Raw genomic sequence first — 20,110 nt, forward strand, 5'->3', positions numbered from 1 at the left:
ATTTTATGTATATAGATGAAACTCCAAGTCTGAAAATGACATAACCAACTTTATTATTTATGTATTTCATTTAGACACTCATTACAATATTATGCATATATAGGATTGCAAATGGCAATGAATTCACATAAAAAAGATATAGGCTATAAAATTAAGTAAAAGCGTATTAAAATAAAAGGCATTTCCTTCTGTCAATCGGCATGTTACAGTCCCATCCGTTTTCTGTAACCTCTTGTCCTATTCAGAGTCATGGGGAATGTACGGAAATTACAGTCAAGTACCGGGTCAATCAAACAGCCTTCTGAGAAAACTCTTCTTGGTGGGGGTCATCCTGAGGCGTATGGGGGCCTTACGGTGCTGTGATTTCATTGTTACACGCTTCAAAGGTGTGGCAGTGCGTGGTGGCGTCATCTCCTTCCGCGACATGCCCCCATGGTCGAGGCAGAAGTATTTGCTGCTGTTCTGGGAGAGCTTCAAGAGTAGAGTCTCAGTCATGTCCATGCACTGGGCATGAACCCAATGACCACCCTCCCCCCCGGAGCAGAAGATCATGGCAGGCCGGTGCAGCTCGGTGGAATAGTAGGGCACCCATGTGTTGGGATCCGCCTGGCAGCCCAGGCAGCAGCTCACCCAGTAACCCGCTTGGGACTCGTCCTCTTCATCCTCTTCATTGTAGATGTCGCCTTCGCCATCATCACTGCTATCTTCTAACTCGTGAGGCTCACGGCCAAAGTACAGCTCCTCAGAGTCCTCAAGAGGGGCGGAGTCCTCAAAGTCAGTGGATTCTTGGCTACACCCTTGCATTGCTTCCTCACCACTTCCATCTCCCTCCATCTGGAAGCTCACCTGGTAGAAGCTGTGGGCGTCTGGCTGGGCTGATCTTCCCTCGGTGGGCACCCCGATCAAGGCACTCCCCTTCCCCAAGCTCCCCCCGAACCAGGTACGGCTGTGGGTGATCTCCCCAGTCCATGGAGGTGGATCTCTGGGTTCGATGTGGATCCCGGTATCATCCAGCACCACGTTGTTGCACTCCAGCCGTTTCTGGATCTCAGACTGGTAGCCGCCCAGGACCACGTACTCATGGCCGGGACCTGATTTGACAGTGATGGTACTGGTCAGCGAGAGGCCATTGTCCATGATGTCGCATGAGAGCACCGGGCCACCTAAGAGTAATTGGACCTGGATACGGAGCAGACGTACAGGCCGGGTGTCCGAGGACAGATTGTGGCCCCCTAAAATGTAGACGCAATCATCCCGTGCTAGCGCCACATGAAACGACTGCCCGTCAGTGAGCTCTGGGACAATATGGGAGGAGCAGCAGCCAAAATCTAGGTCTATGAGGAACACCTGTGGAGGACAGTCCACCACGCAGTTCCATGTCTCTGTGGTTCGTTCGCCCGGTGGCCTGTAGCAGCGACCCCCAAACAGGACACAGGCTCGCTTGCCCCGGCTGTACACCACACTTGCCGTGTGCCCGAATCGTGGTCCTGGCATCTCTCCCACCAGCTCCTTCTCCTGGCAGCGCAGTGTCACCTTGCGGTTGCTGCCGCGGCTGTCCTGGTTCAGAAGGTACAGGCTTCCAGAGATCTCATTGTTGGGAGTGCGGCCTCCGTGAATGAGGTAGCACTCTGGGTCAGAGCCCCAAGGCTCTAGGTGGGCCACAGCAGGGCAGCGCAATGGAGGAAGGTAGCAGGAATCGTTGGAGAAGGAGATAGGACGCAACTTGAGCTCTCCCGTCTTCAAACGCACCATAAAAATCCCTGTTGGACAGGAGCGCTTCGGCCAGCCTTTCTGCCCAAACAGGAAAATGTCCCCATCCAGTGACAGTAAGGAACATCCAGGCTGCAGAAGGCTTGCACAGTTCACTGCACTCACTGGCTGTAAGGTCATACTGCAGTGGGGGAATAGTGGGAGACATGAGTTCATGTATTTTAATCACAAGGACACAAAGGACATAAAAATGTTATATTTTCACTCGTTAAAACATGACATCCATTAAACTTTTATATACGCTTACTTAATTTTAACTTTTTAATGTTTCAGCGTCATTCGTCTTTACTGAAACGGAACACCCCGGAACCCTATATTGCCTATGACAATTTGACAGGCGGACAGTACGGCTACGGCTATAGGACTTATGGGATGTAGTTTTTACCCCCATATTTACGCCTTTGTTTAAGGGACAAGAAACAACATTTCCCAGAATTCATTGCTTATGTTTTCCCGGGGATAGGACAGACGGTTCTAAGGTATTGTATCGCAACCTCCTGTACTACCTAAATATTGATCATAATTAAGAGAATGTACGTCCCATCATAGACATAAATCACGCCCATTCATAATATACATAAGGCTTAAAAATCTTAAACAGAACTATAGCAAACATGTCTGTTATTAATGTGAAACTGGTCTAACGTGGAAACTCTGAAGCTGAGCAGGCTGGTAAACACGATGGTGTAACGTCGTCGGCTGCTCGTTTCACTGTAAAATGTTCATGGATTGGTTTAATGCATCAAGATAATGTACGATATGAGATGCGTTTAGCTCACTTTTTGTACCGTTGCTCCTAAAACCTTCATTACAGTATTTTTAACCTCTGATGCACTCGAACAACATTTTGAAATAAAATTTTCGCAACATGTGTTGCATGCGAGATACTGTAGTTATGCACCATTCTGATATTATTATATATCACCTAGGCAATGTCACATTTTTTAAAATTACAAGAATTTGGCTGTTGCCTGGTTGCACATGTATGTGATGACGGTTGGTGGATAAATTTTGTGTGGTTTAGTATTTCATGCGAGTTGGCATCGCTTCTTACCTTTTTGGACTTTCCCAGTGTCACTGAAGACAGCTTGGTAACAGTCGTGTGCTGGTAAGTGGCAGGCTATGCGTAAAGCTATGCTAGTCCTACTGACAGTACACAGATGGTGAGGTTAACGGCCCCTGACTGCTGAGCGAAGTAGGTGGGCATACAGCGTTTCTTCCTCTGTTGTCTTTGAATCCTGTCAGCTATAGTATAGTGTTAATGTTGTTAAGAACCAAATTTATTTAATGCATCAGTACACTTTTTCAGGGTATTTGTAACTCTTAGTAGCTCATGGTGTATATTTTCCCGTACAGCCCACCAAAATTTGTACGTGCCGAATAGGAATGATTGAAAAAACATGCACAAATCACCCGTCTTTGAAATAAGTAAGTGATACATCATAAAAATGAAGGGGATGATTTCTTGTGGCTGATGAGGTGAATTAAACGGATGAATGATGGGGCCTTGAAAGGTCAAGAAGAGAAATGCAGAAAGGAAATACTGTACCCAATTTATCAAGCCGGTCCATGCCCTTGGATGGCTCATGTTATAGTGAGTATCTATCTACTTAGCTGTGAGGGTTGTGTTCAGTATTTAAAGGTGTCCTCTTTACCTACTTCACATTAGTGTAGAATACAAAAAACTGTGCTCCAGTGCTAGAGAACAGGTCTGCCTGTCACCAAGGGCCACATTGGAAGAAGAGAAAAATGGAGAATTCCGTAACACAGAATGTAAACTGGCACATAGAGCTTGTGTAATTATGGTCGTGCGTGATACTAGCTTGTAAACTTTGTAGTTAATCCTCTGCATGGCGTTGGTGATTAATTACAGTGAAGCCGTTTGTGTCTCGTCCATAAAGTGTAACGCAAAGTGTCTCTGGAAACATACTTTCTGAAAAGTTTTTAAGTAGTGATTTTGCTGCAGATTCGCCCAGTGTTTGCTTTAATGTTCCCCATGTAATGCGTAATAGTGAAACTCATTGGGATATAATTCCCAGAATCCCCACTTTTTTTTATTTTATGGCTCCATATATATGCCCATAAAACTGGGAGATTCTCCACCTGCAGTGAACCCGTCCTCCACATTATCCGCTGTGAGCACAGCGGCCTGAAAAATATGCTCTTACGTGGCGTCCTGTTTTTCATTAACTCTCTTCACTCCGTTTCACCCGGGAGGAGCCACTCGTACGCAGGGGCAGCTGTACGGCTCTCGAAAGCATCTTGTTTTTTTTGTTTTTTTTTATTGTGGGAGACGCACAGGAGCACGCAAAACAGGACTGCGGCCACAGCAACCCGAAAAGATCGTTAGAAGTCGAAAGATAAACAGCCACGCACCTGCGTCTCCACTCTGTGAGGGGAATGTGTGCATTTAGTCTCTGTTCCTCTGTTTGGGGAGCTGGTTTGGGGTACGGGGTCACAGCCAAGAGATGCTATCCTGTTGCCATTTAATGGGTAATTTGCTTCTTATTGACGTAGTTTACATTACATATAGTGCTGTTGCATCAGTAATGTCTGGCTCCCACACTGGCTGTTCAGCATTTTCACAGTCCCTGAAACTCCAAATATTGGAATGAATTGATGAATGCCACAGTTTCTGTTCGATATTTCACTAATTGCATGCTTCTATAGTATTTAGTGTACTTGTGATTGGTATTAAAAAGAATTTAGCCTGCATGCTGTTCTGGCCACAAAAGACATTCAGACATTCAGTGATGCTCAATCCTTTTTCATGTAGAGAAAGTACATCCAGTATTGTTGCGTATTATCAAGCCTCCTACCTCCTTTCTATGGCCTGACCCTCTCTGCTTCTTGTGACCATTAGTATAGTTTAGGCGGAAAGATGTTCAGAACATTGTGTTCAAAAATAAAAAACCTTGAATTGTAGAATGCAAATCTGTTCAGGAGACAGGCAGTAGTGACTTTAGCTGATGGGTAATGGAGATGAAACGGAGCATGTAGCTATGGTGTTTTCTCCGCTGTCCGGTACTTTGTGTCGTCTTGGCTGTTCTTTAGACTGCTGTAGATTGAAGAGTAAAATTGAGGGGGGCGGTAGTTACATTTGAAATGGTTATTTTAGCTTTGTGCATTGTTATGTATTGCTCCCACCACCCACTTTCTCTAGTGGAAAGCCTTTTTGGAAAGAAATGTTTTTTTCTGTGTATGCTGGCCAGGTCAAGGAGTTTTGCTCTTGTCTTCTCTAGAGATTTCTGTAAACTATTTTAGAAAGTGTTCTTGGCAATTGGAACTGAACTGACTCGGCCGCGAGCGGGGAAAATGTGACAGTGTGGTGCCCCCTCCAGCCATTTGCCTGGCCTCTCCCGGTGACTGTGCGCTGCCGTTGGGTTCAGACAGGTGTGAGGCGGGATGCCAGTTGTGCCGAGTGGCGCCGGTGTCGCGGCCTATGAGCAGGCGGTGGTGAGCACCTTGGAGCTCCTCTGTAGCTCCTCTGAGCAGACCTACGAGGGCTTTCTGAGCTCCTTCACACACCTCCCAGCAGGTGAGCATCACACCTGTAATTCTTTAGAACTCAGTTTAGTTATGTGACTCTTTCATGCTCTGTCACTTCTGGAGAAGATATCATCCATTCATAACTTGGGGTCATAAGGTAGAGTACTGTTTGTGTTCTTGAAGCTGTGACTGGAAGGGGCCCAATATTGTACTTAAGTAGGGTACGTTCCCTGAATTAATTAAGCAAACAGACACACTATATGGACCAAAGTCCTGGGACACCTGGCCATTACAGCTACAGGAAATTTTATTACATCCCATTCTAAATCCACAGGCATCAGTATGGAGTTGGTTCCCCTTTGCAGTTGTTATAGCTGCCATTTTTGTGGGGAGGCTTTCCACAAGATTTTGGAGTGTGTCTTTGGGAATTTTTACCTGTTCATCCAGAAGAGCATTTGTGAGGTCAGGCACTGATGTTGTACGTGAAGGCCTGGCTCGCAATCTCCATTCTAATTCATCCCAAAGGTGTTCGATGAGATTGAGGTCAGGGCTCTGTTCAAGCCAGTCAAGGACCTTCCCCAAACTGTTCCCACAAAGTTAGAAGCATATAATTGCCCAATATTTCTTGGTTTGCACATTTTGAACAATTCTATGCTTCCATCTTTGTGGGAACAGTTTGGCATGCGTATCAAGACAAGCCAGGCCTTCACATCTAAAATCAGTGCCTGACCTCACAAATGCTCTTCTGGATGAATGGGCTAACATTCCCACAGACACACTTCAAAATCCTGTGGAAAGCCTCCCCAGACGAGTGGCAGCTGCTATATCTGCAACGGGGGTACCAACTCCACATTAGCATTTAGTGGGTAATTTACCTCTTGTTGACTTCGTTTACACTACATATAGTGCTACTGCATCAGTCATGGCTGGCTCCCACACTGGCTGTTCATTTCAAAATGTTCACAGCAATTTCAAGGTTCCTGAAACTCCAAATATTACAATGACTTGATAAATGCCACAGTTATCAAATAATTCCTATGGTTTTAGAATGGAATGTCATAAAAGTTCCTGTGTGTAATATCCAAGTGTTCCAATACTTTTGTCCATAAAGTGTATATATTTATATGGTAACGGTATAAATATCTTCTGCAAAAAAGTAGCGCCCCTCCCCTAGCGAGCAGTAAATTATATCTGCCCACCTTCCTGTTTACCTGTTATTGTCAAAACTGTTATATTGCATATGCTTTACATGTTGCTTGTTCGCGTTTTCTAGGTAGCAGATAATAGCACAAATTTTCATTTGGCTCCTTTCCTCCAGGAGGCGCTGCAAATGGACAGTTGGACTTGGCATCAGGATTGAACCCCCGCCAGACAGCTAGTGGGATGCAAAATGGGGCGAAGACAGACATGGCGGAGGGAGAATGGCTGGGTGATAAGTGTCAAGATGAGGTTGTAGCTAAGTATTAACTGTTACTGAAAACACTTGTGGTTAGAGCTCAGTCTGGGGGGGGGCATTCTTGAGATTAGACCCTGTAGCCTTTTCCCAAAGCAGGGCAGCAGGCAGTTGCGGAGTGACTATACATACATGCATTCTTGATAGCTGTGCATGCACTCACAAGTGCTGGATGTGTGTCCATCATCCAGACTGCCGGATGGTGATGAAATGCCAATACGCACCTTCATCTAGAATGATGCAAATACCAGGTCTGGTCTTGTGTCACGTTCTCTGTGGCCTCCAGTGCAGTTTGCCTGAAAGCTGAATGTGCAGAAACCTGACAGGAGGCTGCTGTTTATACTCCTGAAGCCCCTTCACGCCTCAGTCTGCCCGTACACAGTAAAAAGGCTGCAGAATGCTCTACAATTAGTCTTTAATGGAACAAGACAAAAATATCCCAGCTGCAGATGGTGTTTTATGTAGCCTTGAGGATATATAGGAAATTATTCATTCTGAACACTTTAACATTATAAAAAACAAATGTGTGTTTAGTTTCAAATAAATTGGTTTTACTAGTACTGAATTATTATTTGGCTTTTTAGCATATACCTTTACCCTAAGGACGCGGAGTCTGACACTTTACAATTCATTTAAAAAGCAGGGTAATTTATTGAAGCAATTCACATTATGTACCTTGTTGAAGCGTATAGCAGAGGCTTCTCTAGGGATTTCAAGCTGCGGCTTTTTAGACAAAAATTAAATTCCTGAACCATTACCTCCTGTCACCTCTCTTTTAGCAGAAGTGCGGAGCAGTAATTGTTGAGTTCTGTAGTTCTTAGTTCAGTTTTCTTTGTCGGGCGCAAGGTGTTATGAGAAAAAATAAAAACGCATAAATAAATGAACTTGTAAAGCACATATAGGTGCATCTTAGTGTTTCCCTAAATAAATAATTCTTTGCTTTGGTTGCAGCATGTGCTGGACAAAGGCGTGACAGTGGGTGGGTGCGTGACTGGAGCGCGCCCCCCTGGGGGGGTGAAGGTGCGTAGGTATCCAAATCTCTATGACTACAAATAAAAAGTCAAGAAGACCCTAGAAACCAGACTTCAGGCCTGGATGTGATTTATGGTGCTCGGTATGTTTTGGCGCTTTGCCACTGGCGTGCAGGAACCGAGCCGTACCTGACCAGCACTGCAAAAAGAGACTGGTTACAGTGTGGATCCAGCTCGCTTTGGTTTTCCACTGCAGGAAAGGCGGTGGAGCATGCCCAGAGCATGTAGGCCAGTGTTTGAGTCCGACTGAACGTATACCTGCAGGAGTAAATTGACTCCCAGTCACATTGTCTGGGTGTCTTAGTCTGACTTGGAGCAGTTCGATTTAGTGCGGTTTCAGCTGGACCGACATGTTTACATGTACTTTAAAATTCCGGTTTTAGTCGGTCTAACACAATAATTAGATTTTCTTAGTGTCCCTGTAAATGTATTGAATGTGTACTGGTGGTCGCTTACACTTGTGTTTTGCACTGTCCACTTGCAATCCAATCACCCAAGACGTGTTTTACGACCAAGTGTACACAGGGCCAGTGAGCCGACTTGGTATCTTGGTAACAATTAGGACACGGCAGTGATGGCTGAGCGGCACACCCTGCTTAGACACATGGTACTATTCTCACCCAAAGGTCCATTTCTTGCTAAGATGCCCCATAAAACACTGAGGAATTCCTTACAGAGATATTTTCTTTGCATGCAGTTTGACAACTACCTGGATGTCTCAGACTTCAGCCGTGAAGAGGAAGATCTCAGTTTGAATTCAGGTAACTGTCTTAAACCAGTCGTGAAGCTTTTTGTTTTCTTAACGCAGTTTGACTTATGCATTTTTGTGACCCCCACCATTATTTTCTTTACATAGTCACTATCTTGATGAAATCTAACATTAAATAAAAAAAATGGCTGAACTGTGAATTGGTGGATAGCACCTTCAGTGTCGGTGGTGTGAATCCAGCCTCCTCTCTCGTGCAGGGTTGGCATGTTCTCTGTGTTGTGTGGGTTTTCCTCCGTATCATCCCACAGTCCAAATCCAGGCAGTTAGGCTAATTGGCATGTCTTTATTCCCCGTGGTGTGGGATCGTGCGTGTGCCCTGTGATGGATGGAAATATCAAAGCATGGCACCCTTCTGGGAAACATAAAACATTTAGTGTACGCCCCCACCCCAGGTTACAATGAGGTTATGTTCCAATAAACCAATCGTAAGGCGAATGCATTCTGATACAGTACAGATAACCTATCAAACATCATGGCCTAGACTCAGGACACTTACATTAGCCTGCAGTTGGGCAAAATCATTAACACAAAGTCTTTTTTATTATGCATTGAATGTCCCATGCAAGTATTTATTGAATAATGTACTGAAAGTGAAAAAGAGAATGGAATTGGAATACCCATCATAAAGCTGAAATATCGTAACACGGGCCATCAAAACCCAGTAAGCCCCAGTACTATAGCATTTTCTTTAGAGATATATTATAGAAATATTTTCCATGTGTAGAATTTGAGTTCTTCATTTCTTTCCCCTGCATTTGCTCTTGTAAGGTTCAGCTTATAGTTAGCATAGTTCAGCCCTTGTTGCCTATGTGCCATTGCTCCAATCAGGGCGGTTGTTGAAGCTTATTTAAATGCATTAGCGACCATTTGGAATATTTGCTAGATTCATTTCAGCTGGCCTTTGATTACGGGTGAGGGCGATAACATACAGAGAGTGTGCCTTAATATTTGCTTTATCTTAGTTTTTCGATAAATGAAACACGACCGTCTGACAGCTGGACGAGTCTCACCCTGAATTGTCATGACCTTTAATTAATGAGGCCTGCAAGACCTTCATGTTGGGACCATCGCCTCGAATACCCTCCATCACGTTTAGGTTCTGGGAGGAAAACGCAGACAGATCTGTAATTCAGAATGTGCCTCTGAGAGAAGAGAAATCGCTGATGGCTTCTGTCCCCTGCCAGTCAGACGAGCCGGATAATGGAAAGACTGACTCTGAACTTCACCCCGATTAACATGGATGATTATTAATCTGCCGCAGTGAACTTGAGAAGATTGGGGGGGGGGGGGGGGGGGACATCTTGAAGACTGTGAGGCCTGTGCTAAGTCTTGGAATTGCATAATTGGGTCCTTTGCCGGATCGATGTCTTGAACGTTTGACACTGGAAGTAATAGATTAACTGAGATTTGCCTGAGATGGATTGACAAGGACACTTTCAGCATTCAGGACTTAATTCTGAGACTTTTAATTACTTGATGATCTTTATAATCAGAGTTTTTCTCAAGGCAAATAGTCACTCTGCTGTAATAAACATACGGACCCCTCATCTGACTTTACCCCCTCCACTGAGGTGCCAGATCACGGTGAGTCAGGTGCTATATTTCCCACAATGCTGTGGGAAGTGAGACACCTGTTCCAGGGCTTGTGTTGTGCCCCAATTACTGCCTCCTGCATTGTTTTTGAACCCACAACCCCCACACATCTGGGCCCAGTCTGTCAGAAGCCCACCCCCCCCCCGCACACATACACCCAGCTCAAGTTTATCTCCCATCTGCCTAGGCATATTCTGAGGACTGTCGTCCTGGCCTTAAACTTAACGAGTTGCTTCCACTGAGAGAGTAATTAGCTGTTTAATTAGGACCTTCGTTGCCTTTATTACTGCCAAAAACTGAAAGAGGGGCTGCCGTGGGACTTTGTGGGAGAGGCTGCGGGGTGGCTGTCAATATTTTTAATTTATTGAAATTGTCTTTTTGTTAATGTACCTGCATATATAATCATTTACATTTGACAATTATCTTTTTTTTTTTTTATTTATTTCTGATGGGGGCATAATTCGTGCAGATGCTTTGTTAGGTGTTTATCAAAGTCTGCGCTCGTTCCGCTGCCTTTCTTCTCCCCTCTGCTTTTCGTTGAGTTGCTTCACGTTATCCAGCTCCTGCACTTGGGGCCCTTCTGGAGAGATGACCGTCTGATTTTCAGTGCTCGTTAAAGGTCACCGCTGTGCCGATGTGTTTCTGCAGTCCAAGACTCATCTTCTGTGTTTGCTAGTTCGGTCCTGCTTAAGTCACCGTGTGGAGAATATGTCTGGCACTCAAAAAAAAATAAAGTACAGTAGCAGTCATTGTTGGTGACCCAGAGTTTCCATATCCCCCAGTATCAGCTTGTCTCTTAAGCTCTGGTTGATTGGGAACATGTGTTTGGAAAGGATGAATGTTATCTTTAGCATGATTAGAATGGTGTCTGGGGCATTATAGCATACTGAGTTTTTGTACATGCATGTTAAGGGTTGCCTAGGAAACCAATATGTATCACATTCTGCACGCTGTGATGAGAGACGCTGATTACTGATTCGCTTCGGCTGGCTTCTAGAAGTGCAGCATTTCTCCATACCCTCAGCCCTGCATATTCACTGTTTGTCCTTAGATCAGATGGCACTGCCTGGTGAAGTAGAAGAGGGTCTCCTTTGCACGGCCTCCGTCTGCCACCACACCACGCTGGAGTTTCATACGGTAGCCCTGAACCCAGACCAGGGCCAAAGGTCAACTCCTGGAAGCCAGGTGAGGCCTCTGGATGTCATGTGAGAATAGAGCCCATTCAACTTCACGACAGAACAAATTCAACAAATGGAACTCTTACATACAGTACCAGTCAAAAGTCTGGACGCGCCTACTGAAAACTATTTGTGTTTCAGCATGATAATGACCATAAGGTTGGGTAAGAACTATTATCTTGTAAATAAGTAAAGAGACGGAGTGCTGTGACAGATGACTTAGCCTCCACAATCCCCACAGTTTGGTTTGGGAGGAGTCGGATTGAAGAGTAAAAGCAAGGTAGCCAACCTTCAGGACTGTTGGAGAAACATTCCAGGGGGCTGTAAGCTGGCTGAAAAGAATGCCAAGAGTCTGCAATGCGGTCATCAAAGCAAAAAGGGGGCTATTTTGATGAGTATAAAATTTAAGATTTTTTTTTGATGTTGTTGAAATATTTGATACATATTACTTCATTGCCTTGAGGGCTTTTACAGCAAGGTGAGTAACATAGCAATGCATTAAAAGCAGGTGTGTCCAGATTTTGACTGGTTCTATATATATGACATGCCTTTTAAAGACACAATTATGCATGGAAGCAAGTAAAATATACATGTTTTCTTGTTTGAGTATTTCTTTGTACAATTTAGTTCTGTTTCTCTTGTTCATTTTGTTAATTGTTCTGCTGACTGGCTCGTAGTTCAGTGGACTCTCCTCCTTTGAAACCTGTAGTAATTCTGATGACGTATTTCCCCGCCCTTCCCCCAGGAGGCGCCAGAGGAAGTTCAGCCCTTTACTTTGGATGAGAACTTTGACTATGACCATGCTGTGCTGTCCCAGAAGCATCCAGTGCTCTGAAGTAGCTGCTGGCCACACTGATGGGGGATTAGGGGAGTTACCCGTTGTGCAGTTATGAGTAGCTCCTCACTGACTTGCTGCAGAATGGGCCACCGTCTCTCTTGCTGTGCTTGGGTCTCTGCTAACTCTGCTGCTGCTCGTAGGTCTCCCACATCAGACAGATCGACAGCTTCACTGCCAAGCAGACGGCAGTGCAGTGTGCAGAGATTGATTTGTGTCTGGTTTGGGTGACATCACTTGCATGCCCGTAATTGACCCTGTAATGGAGCTTTTGTCTCACCTCACCCTTCTTCAGTGCACCACTGTATATGCAGTAGTGCAAAACGGTAAAGTGTGCAAGTACAGTCTGCAATGTGGAGTGGTGAATTTAAAAATGTACCTGTGTGCTTCCCTAACCTCATGGGGCCGCAGTTCACTACATTTCGTGTGATGCTGTGGGAGGGGGGCTTAGCGGCTCAGTGGGTAGCACTGTTGCCTCATACCCTTTAGGGCTGGGAATTCAAATCCCGCCCACATAATAGCCCCCCCCAATGATCCTGACCAGGATTACCCTTCAGAGGATGGATGGAGAGATGGAGGGGCAGTGTTTTGACTGGTGCGGTATGATATTTAGCGGGTACTTTTCCCCAATTCTTTACAATACGTTCAAAAGTTTCTTGGCCATGTTAGAGATTTTGCATGGTTTCTGAGAGCTGTTTTTCCTTGGTTTGATTCAGGTGTGGCTTGTAGGCCAGTGAGCAGGCATGTTGTTTGTGTGTAAGTGTGTTTGAGGGAGTGCGACATGCAGGCCTTTGGACAAAGTACTTGGCAAAATGACATTTCGCATACTTTTTAAAGAAGATGGGGAACTGTGCGCATAATATTTCAGCTTAAGTATTTTTATGCTTGTTCCTGACGCCTCTGAATCTGGAGGTGGCTGTTTTGGAGAGTGGAGCAAGGCAGTAATGGACAAAACCTCTTCTGAGCTACGGAGTGATATTTTTTCTGGGTTTAATATTAAAGTTATAAAGCAAAAAAAAATGTAGTCAGTCGTTTCCTTCTTTTACAGCACACGTTCTCAGACCACTCTGAGCAAAGCTTCCGTTATGCAGATTGGCGCTTCACTGTGAATAATGGAATCAGCAGATGATCAAACTGAAATAGGAGGGGGGTGGGGGGAGGGGTGGCCATGAACTGGCCTGTCAGGTGCCACAGTGAGGTCACTGGGATACAGCTGATTGCTCCAGTCAAGGGTGTGACTTTGGTTTGAACAGTGGGGGGGGGGGGGGGCTTGAGGTCTCCCCCCATTTAGGGGGAGACATGATTGTTGGGGAGGTTGTATTGGCCGGTTTTCATTATTGGAAGGAATAGTCCCCCCCCCCCCTGTAATTTATGACCAGGCCTCAACCACATATCAGATTCTCTGTTTCATTCATGCATAGAGAGAACACATTATCACAAAGTGAATCTCTTTCATAGGATATTTCTACTTGTATTGTAGGAATATTTGCTTATTTAATTGTCTGCTGTGGTCCGGGTGTTAAGTACTTACAAATACGGATTAAAATTGCATTTAAGTGATGCATTTTTCCAAAGCAGCGTACAAGTCCCTGGGGCTGTTGGGGTTAACGGCCTTGCTCAAGGGCCTAACAGTGATATAATATATCTGTCAGCAAAGGGATTTAAACCTATGACCTTACAGACGTGGGCATAGATCACTAACCAACTGAGATATACCTCCCCCCCCTCCCCAAAAATGCTTAATTTTATGTCAGACTGGGCACACAGAACCATTCTGGGAAAAGGGCAACATTCACAAACGATGTTCTAATTGGTCTCCTTGGGTGCTGGAATAGAACATTAAAAACCGTATAGTTGATTTATGTATTAGGCAAGCCTATCATTTATGTCATCATAGCATAGTTTGCCGTAGTTCATTTCAAGCCTGTGTCTTGGGCTATTGTAACACATAAACAGGACCATTAATATATTGTGAAAAATAGCTGAAAAAGGGAGCATATGTATGTTATCATTCCTGCTCCTATGAAACGGGAAAGGAAAGAAACTGCTGGTGTCTAATATAAAGACATGTTTTTACTGCTTCACTATTGCTGGATGGATGGCCTGTTTTATGCAGGGAAAATTCAGTCGGTTTCAATCTTTAAAAGTGTAAATCTTGACTCGATGATGCAATGCGGTGTCGATTCGTACCTTGAAATGGAACACAGTTCAGTAAGGCTCGGCGTGATAGGATATGATGTGATCTGATACTGACGAAATGGCAGAAAGCACTCTTCAAATGAAATAGCTCAGTTGGAGTGACTGGAATATTTTGTCAGACTGTCACGGGCTCTCCACCCGAGGATGAAGGATGGGGAAGCTTTACCCCTCCTGTGACAGCTGTATGGATTGTACTGCTATGCATTGACTTTAGATGAATTTTTCCTTCTCTGCAGATGTGCTGTTGCAGTCCCAGTTCACGCGTAGCCCCACGGCCCAGTTTGCCCATGTTAATTGCGCGTCTCTGGCCTTGCGGAGATGACAGTTATCGTCTGTGCTAAATGTCAGCGTACCTAGGCCTCTCCAGCAGGTGGAGATGGAGGTTGGGGCTGTCGGGCAGGTGGGGCCCCCGCCGCGAGAAGCACCCCGTCGAGTGACTGATCTGCACTGCCGCAGGGCTTCGGTTGTTGCAGTACGAGTTGGGAGGGGGAGGCAGGAGGGAAACCCCTGACACAGGTGTGATTGTTGTGGGCTGCCAACGGTTCCCTCAGCCCAGGTGATCTGGCGGCCCCTTTCAGGGCAGGTGGGCGTGTTGGGTGGGTGTCCTGGGGGGTATCTCCCCTTATCTTCAACTCCTCAGTTTACAGAAGAGTGCCTGCAGGGTTTGCCTGCATGTCATGATGTAGGTTTTACTCCAGCCGTTCCTGTCAAATCATTAGTCATTAAGTCGTTTTGTTTATTTTCTCTATCTTCCATTAATTAATTGTTAGAATTTCTCGTGCTATTAATTCTCTCTGAATTGACGTTTCATATGTTCTGTTGGCTTCTATACAAATTCACACTGCTTCCAATAACCACTCTTGCTTATTTATGCTTTAAAATTCATTTGTTGGTGCTCCAACACAGGATTATTGCATTGGGTTTATTGATACAAGCATTCAGATAGTGAGCTAAACTGTTTATTAATGATGATTCATTTGATACAGGGTCCTCCCTTCAGTGTCTGTAAAGATTTCTGACTCAGTCGTGGCAGAAATTATGAAAATAACATTGAATATTTACTGACTTCTGAGTTTTAACAAAGACAGACAAGCTAAAACAGGTTCACAGGCTGGACTGTAAACGCTATAGTTACCTTTTGTTATGGGGCACAAAGCTTTCTTTAGGAATTAACGCAGCAACAGCAATTATGCTACAATTCAAAAAAAAGAGAAGAGAGCATCATTCCAGCCTGCATTTTAGCGAGAGCGCCTCCATGTTATGATTGATGTAAGTGATGTGTTGGGGAGGTGACATTTTCTCCATACGGTGTCACTGTTTCCACATGTGTCACGTCCTCCTTACCCTGCACCCAGCATGTCTTGCTGCTGGGTGCTGGGTACTTACCAGTGGTGTGCCGTAGAGAAGGATGGCTCTGCCAGCAATCCCAGGATGTGAGACCTTGGGTCTGGCTGTCCGCCTGCTCTTTGGGCCTCTAGGCCATGCAGCTGGACCCTGGGTGAGTTGGACCTGTGATAACGTGAGTTTCATCACATTTCTTAGGTTTTCCTTTGTAAATTTTTCAGTTGCTTTTGTTGAAACCAGGACACTGACGGCTCATGGGTCAAACAGAAGGCCCTTTGGTACCAGCATTGAATTCCGTAAGCACTACACATGATCCAGTGTGCAAAGAGAGGAGATGCCTGGGTTTTTTGGTTTGGGGTGGAGGGGGGGGGGGGGGGGGAGAGGGATTAACGGTATTCACCCTAATCTCAATGGCACTCAATACACAGAAACTTTTAAGTCAGGAAAAAAAATTAAACAGCTGCATCGATTCACCAGCTGTAATTTTTACGGTTCACAGGTGGTGGGTGAAACACTAATGCCTCAGATGGCACTACAGTATGAGAATGACAACAATATTTGAATTAAAACATTTGAATAGATGCTATCATGTATATTCATGAGTTAACCTGCAATTAAATAGTGCACCGCATTGCGGGAGGCACAAATAATGAGGTTGCATATTTCTGCTTTGTTGATATTGTGTGTTTTTTTTCAGTGGCTTTGCAGCTCTATCAAGCTTGCTGGTGTTTTCATAGCATTACCCTCCAGACTCACATCTTGATTATATGATTATATATGTTTGCGAGGTGTATTTTACCTTCAAATACAGCTACAGCTCTTGTGGCTGCCAGTCAGAAAACATGAAAACTCTTATCTTGTGTGCAGTGAACAAATAAACAAAATATGGAATTTTATAGGAACTACAAATCTTGACCAGTTGGTTCCTTTGGCAGGAATGTTGAGCAGGTAAAAACAAATGGTGCAGGAGCAGACGAGCCAGCTCGACTTTGAAGATTAAAAACGGATTTTCACATCCCTTTGAATAATGCAGATAAGTGATTGTCATTACAACATTTGAGCTTTTCCAAATTAATTGCTTTGAATAATTATCTGGAACAGCATGGAAGAGACAGGCACACTTACAGATCAAAACAAAACACTGTGGAAGCACAGTTCTCTGACAGCATGTAATTTCTATCATAATTTGAGAAACACAAAGCTGATATTAACAGCAGTCTCTGACACCATTTTTTTTATCTTTCATTTATGTAATTGCATATTTTAGCAAAGGCAATTAATGTTTTACCTCTTAGCACTTTATTTAGGGAAAAACAGGTGCTGTTTTACATTCTCTCAAACAAGAGAAGGCCTCGTTCCTGACATTTGTTGTCATTAATTCTTCACTCTTGAATAATTTGATATCTCTGCAGCATCTGCTAGCACAACGGTCAAGGGCTGAATCCGTGGTGTGAAGACAGATTTCGGTGAAGTATTGTCTGAACATTTTGCTGAGTTACTTCTGCATAATGTTTTTATTTAAGGAACTGTTATATATGCACATATGCATGTTAACTAAATGGAAAGAACTTTGCATAGAAGGCCAAGCTGGAAATGGTTTCAAGCCTACAAAACAAAGGCATCTGACCTCTTGCGACCTCCTCGTGAAGATTCTATTTTTGGGAGGCCTGCCAGAATTCCCTGTCCCTTGTCCCATGAGTGTGATCTGCTGGTCAGGGCTTAGGGAAACACAAGCTCGGAAAAATAAGCTTTGACAGGAGTCAAGCCCTGCCAATATGCGAAACGCGGTGGCAGTCTGCAGTGGCACCCCAAGTGTCGGGCTGAAGGATGGATCGATTGCTGTGTTTCATGATTTCTCAAGATGGACAGAACAGAAAAACAACAAGTGAATATGCAGGTGATCCAGAGGCTCAGCAGATGAAATGTGTAGCACTGGAAGTAGAATTGAGGAGTATTCCATTATACATCATTATTATTTACTTTATTAAGTGTGTATGGGTCAGCTTGCAGTTATATTCAGTTCAGTTTAATTGTTTGTAGCACCCTTCACAGCAGTCATTTATGGCACTTATGTGTGGCAATCCATTAGTTCTTGTATGCTAAATGGTTCTGATAAAAGGAAAACGACACAAATTCAGCCACTTCCTTACTGAAATTTACTCCATATTTTACTGCATATCTTACACATCTCATGGTGAATTGCCACATATACTTCCTGCAGAATATTGGATTGTATGTAATGTGATTTTGTTTGTGCATTTAGAGTGAGATCTTGATGTCAACGTATCAATATTTCATTGTTAGTGCATCTTGAAATCTGCGGTGAGGTATTTCTTTCTCTGGTGAGATACAGCACATCAACCCATACCCTTAAAATTTCAGGCCTGTCATCACTCAAAAAGGAATGCAGGCAAGCCACATATATGTTTTAGTGTGCTATGTTGCTGACTAGCCTATGCCTTGTTTCAATGATCCTAATCCTACTAAAAGAATAAAAGCATCTTCTCACTGTGTAGGAAGCAAATGGTTTTTATCAGCAGCATTCCTCAGTTTATGTGCCATGTACTGTAATTTATCATGAATAGCAGCACTGCCTCTCAGAAAAAAAGAAAAAACTAAGTTTTTGACACTTAGTATTTGATCTCAAGGTTTCACTGTACCCTTGAAGGAAAAGACCCAGTCTGCAAGCATTGCTATCGACATATGATATCATAACTGTGGTACTGAATGCCATTTAAAATAAGACAATGTCCACTGTAACCCCCAAGTCATCAAGAAAGATTGGAATAAAAATCAATTATACTCGCTCATTTATGAACTTCCCATCTTGCAAATGCACTTGAGCTTAATTAGTAATCAGGTAATCAAGACAAGAAAGTGTTTCCAGGAGAGATTAAATTATGGTCATGATAGCCATTCCCTGAACCAACAGGTAATGCAATATGCATCAATATTGCATGATCGTACATATTTTACTTGGGGGGGCGGGGGGGCTATAACCCATTAGATGGGAAACATTAAAGGCATTCCTACAATAATTTCGCTGACTCTGACAATTATGTACATTATTGATAGTCCTGAGACAGCGATTACAATAAACATTTACATAATGTGATCGGAAGAAAATTATGTGTTTAGGTGATCCTGTAAGACCTACAAGGGGCTTGGCCTGTGTCAATGATACAGTTGGGGTCACGGACTTCGCTGCTGCAATGCAAGGTGTAGGTTGAGCCATGGGTTACCTCGTGGCGTATTCAGTACAGCCCTGTTATTTCACCGTGTAATGAGTAGGATCATGTTCATGCTTCAAACCACACAAAAGAGTTTTTAAATTCAACAAACGCCTATATTTAACAAACAATGAGAAAGACACTATGGTACACAATCCCTGCATTGTGAGGCCTAAAGCGATTTTGTCACACAGCACTTATCTATTTAAGGGCACAATATGCAGCTGTGCCGTGCACCATTTTCGTCGCGTAGTTTTGGCGCCGCTTAACACGCTCGGAAGAATCCAAATTTGGCGTGCTCGGGTCTTAGCGAGGCCTGGGTAGCATACCCGGTGACGGGCTGGGATGTCTTTAATTTGCTGGACGCTTATAGTGGGTGACCCAGTTAACCTGTCCATGGAGCACTCCAACATTTATACCAGTGAAGCCTGGCGAATTAAGGTTTTCTATCATCATTTTTACTGTGTTCATTTTTAATGAAATGCCCCTGACGCCCCCCCAATATAAAACAGGTCTGGTATCACCTCGGCCTGAACGCCATTCATTTACCATGGGATACACGTAAGGTGAAGGTAACTGCTAAAGTGTAGGTTGTAACGATTTAGTTCTTTCATGCTTATCTGAGCATCTTTGACGTGTCATATTTGTGTGTATGTTCTAGAACAAACTGTACAGCAAAATGAAATGAATCCCGATGTGAGAGTTACGTGATTCACGTGGGCTTGTTTGGTGCATTTCACTTAAACTGGTCGCCTTGCCCTAGCACCATTCCTTCTTCTCCCTTGTTGACGGAGAGAGGGAAAAACTCACGTTTAATTAAACCGAAATAATACTTTCACAGAGACAGTGCCGTGTTTTCAGACGAAAACCACAACCCGTAGCCCGTATTAAACTGTTTTAGTGTGTCCTCTATTTTTTCCAGACTTAATAACCGTGGCATGGCGGCCGGGCTGCCAGGTTATCTTCATGAATACACTCCGCGCTATTACACGGATCTTTGTTTAATTTACTGGCCCTAATCTGAAGACTCGCACGCATTGGCGAGAGCATTTTGCAATAAATTGAGTGTGAAGATGGAAAGGAATTAACATCGTCTCGTCTGTGGGCAGAACCATCCTGGAAGACTGTTTGTATACTGATTTACACATTAAAGGTTGACACTGGGAAGTTAATCATGGCGCTTCTCTCGTGGGACGCCTTGCAACTAGCGCTGTTTTTG

At 44.1% G+C, this 20,110-nt stretch overlaps 2 protein-coding genes across 4 annotated transcripts; one reads left to right on the forward strand and one right to left on the reverse strand.

The window, feature by feature from the left end:
• Positions 1 to 100: 100 nt before the first annotated feature.
• On the reverse strand, positions 101 to 2,981 carry rag2 (recombination activating gene 2). The gene is made up of 2 exons (XM_048972754.1): positions 2,825 to 2,981; positions 101 to 1,891 (listed from the first exon to the last, which is right to left on the reverse strand). Exon 2 carries the CDS (start codon positions 1,888 to 1,890, stop codon positions 286 to 288), a length of 1,605 nt encoding a protein of 534 aa, XP_048828711.1. The 5' UTR covers position 1,891; positions 2,825 to 2,981; the 3' UTR covers positions 101 to 285.
• Positions 2,190 to 18,468, forward strand: LOC125706183 (intraflagellar transport associated protein). Of its 3 annotated transcripts, XM_048972755.1 has the most exons (7): positions 2,190 to 2,249; positions 5,160 to 5,308; positions 6,578 to 6,708; positions 7,664 to 7,732; positions 8,441 to 8,504; positions 11,157 to 11,290; positions 11,525 to 12,019. In XM_048972755.1, exons 2-7 carry the CDS (start codon positions 5,176 to 5,178, stop codon positions 11,702 to 11,704), a joined length of 711 nt encoding a protein of 236 aa, XP_048828712.1. In that variant the 5' UTR covers positions 2,190 to 2,249; positions 5,160 to 5,175; the 3' UTR covers positions 11,705 to 12,019. The 3 variants fall into 3 exon arrangements, with proteins under 3 accessions (XP_048828712.1, XP_048828714.1, XP_048828713.1); XM_048972757.1 differs by lacking the exon at positions 5,160 to 5,308 and having other exon boundaries at positions 2,199 to 2,249; positions 11,525 to 12,021; XM_048972756.1 differs by lacking the exons at positions 2,190 to 2,249; positions 11,525 to 12,019 and adding an exon at positions 12,029 to 18,468.
• Positions 18,469 to 20,110: the final 1,642 nt, after the last annotated feature.

This window comes from Brienomyrus brachyistius, chromosome 13 (genome assembly GCF_023856365.1).
Source record: "Brienomyrus brachyistius isolate T26 chromosome 13, BBRACH_0.4, whole genome shotgun sequence".
In the NCBI taxonomy this organism is placed as follows: Eukaryota; Metazoa; Chordata; class Actinopteri; order Osteoglossiformes; family Mormyridae; genus Brienomyrus; species Brienomyrus brachyistius.

Excerpts from the sequence above, each read along its gene's own strand:
- rag2 (XM_048972754.1), bottom strand. The coding sequence starts at position 1,890 with ATGACCTTACAGCCAGTGAGTGCAGTGAACTGTGCAAGCCTTCTGCAG.
- LOC125706183 (XM_048972755.1), top strand. The coding sequence starts at position 5,176 with ATGCCAGTTGTGCCGAGTGGCGCCGGTGTCGCGGCCTATGAGCAGGCG. Across the intron at positions 6,709-7,663 it reads GTGATAAGTGTCAAGATGAG|CATGTGCTGGACAAAGGCGT; the intron begins GTTGTAGCTAAG and ends CTTTGGTTGCAG. Across the intron at positions 7,733-8,440 it reads GCCCCCCTGGGGGGGTGAAG|TTTGACAACTACCTGGATGT; the intron begins GTGCGTAGGTAT and ends CTTTGCATGCAG.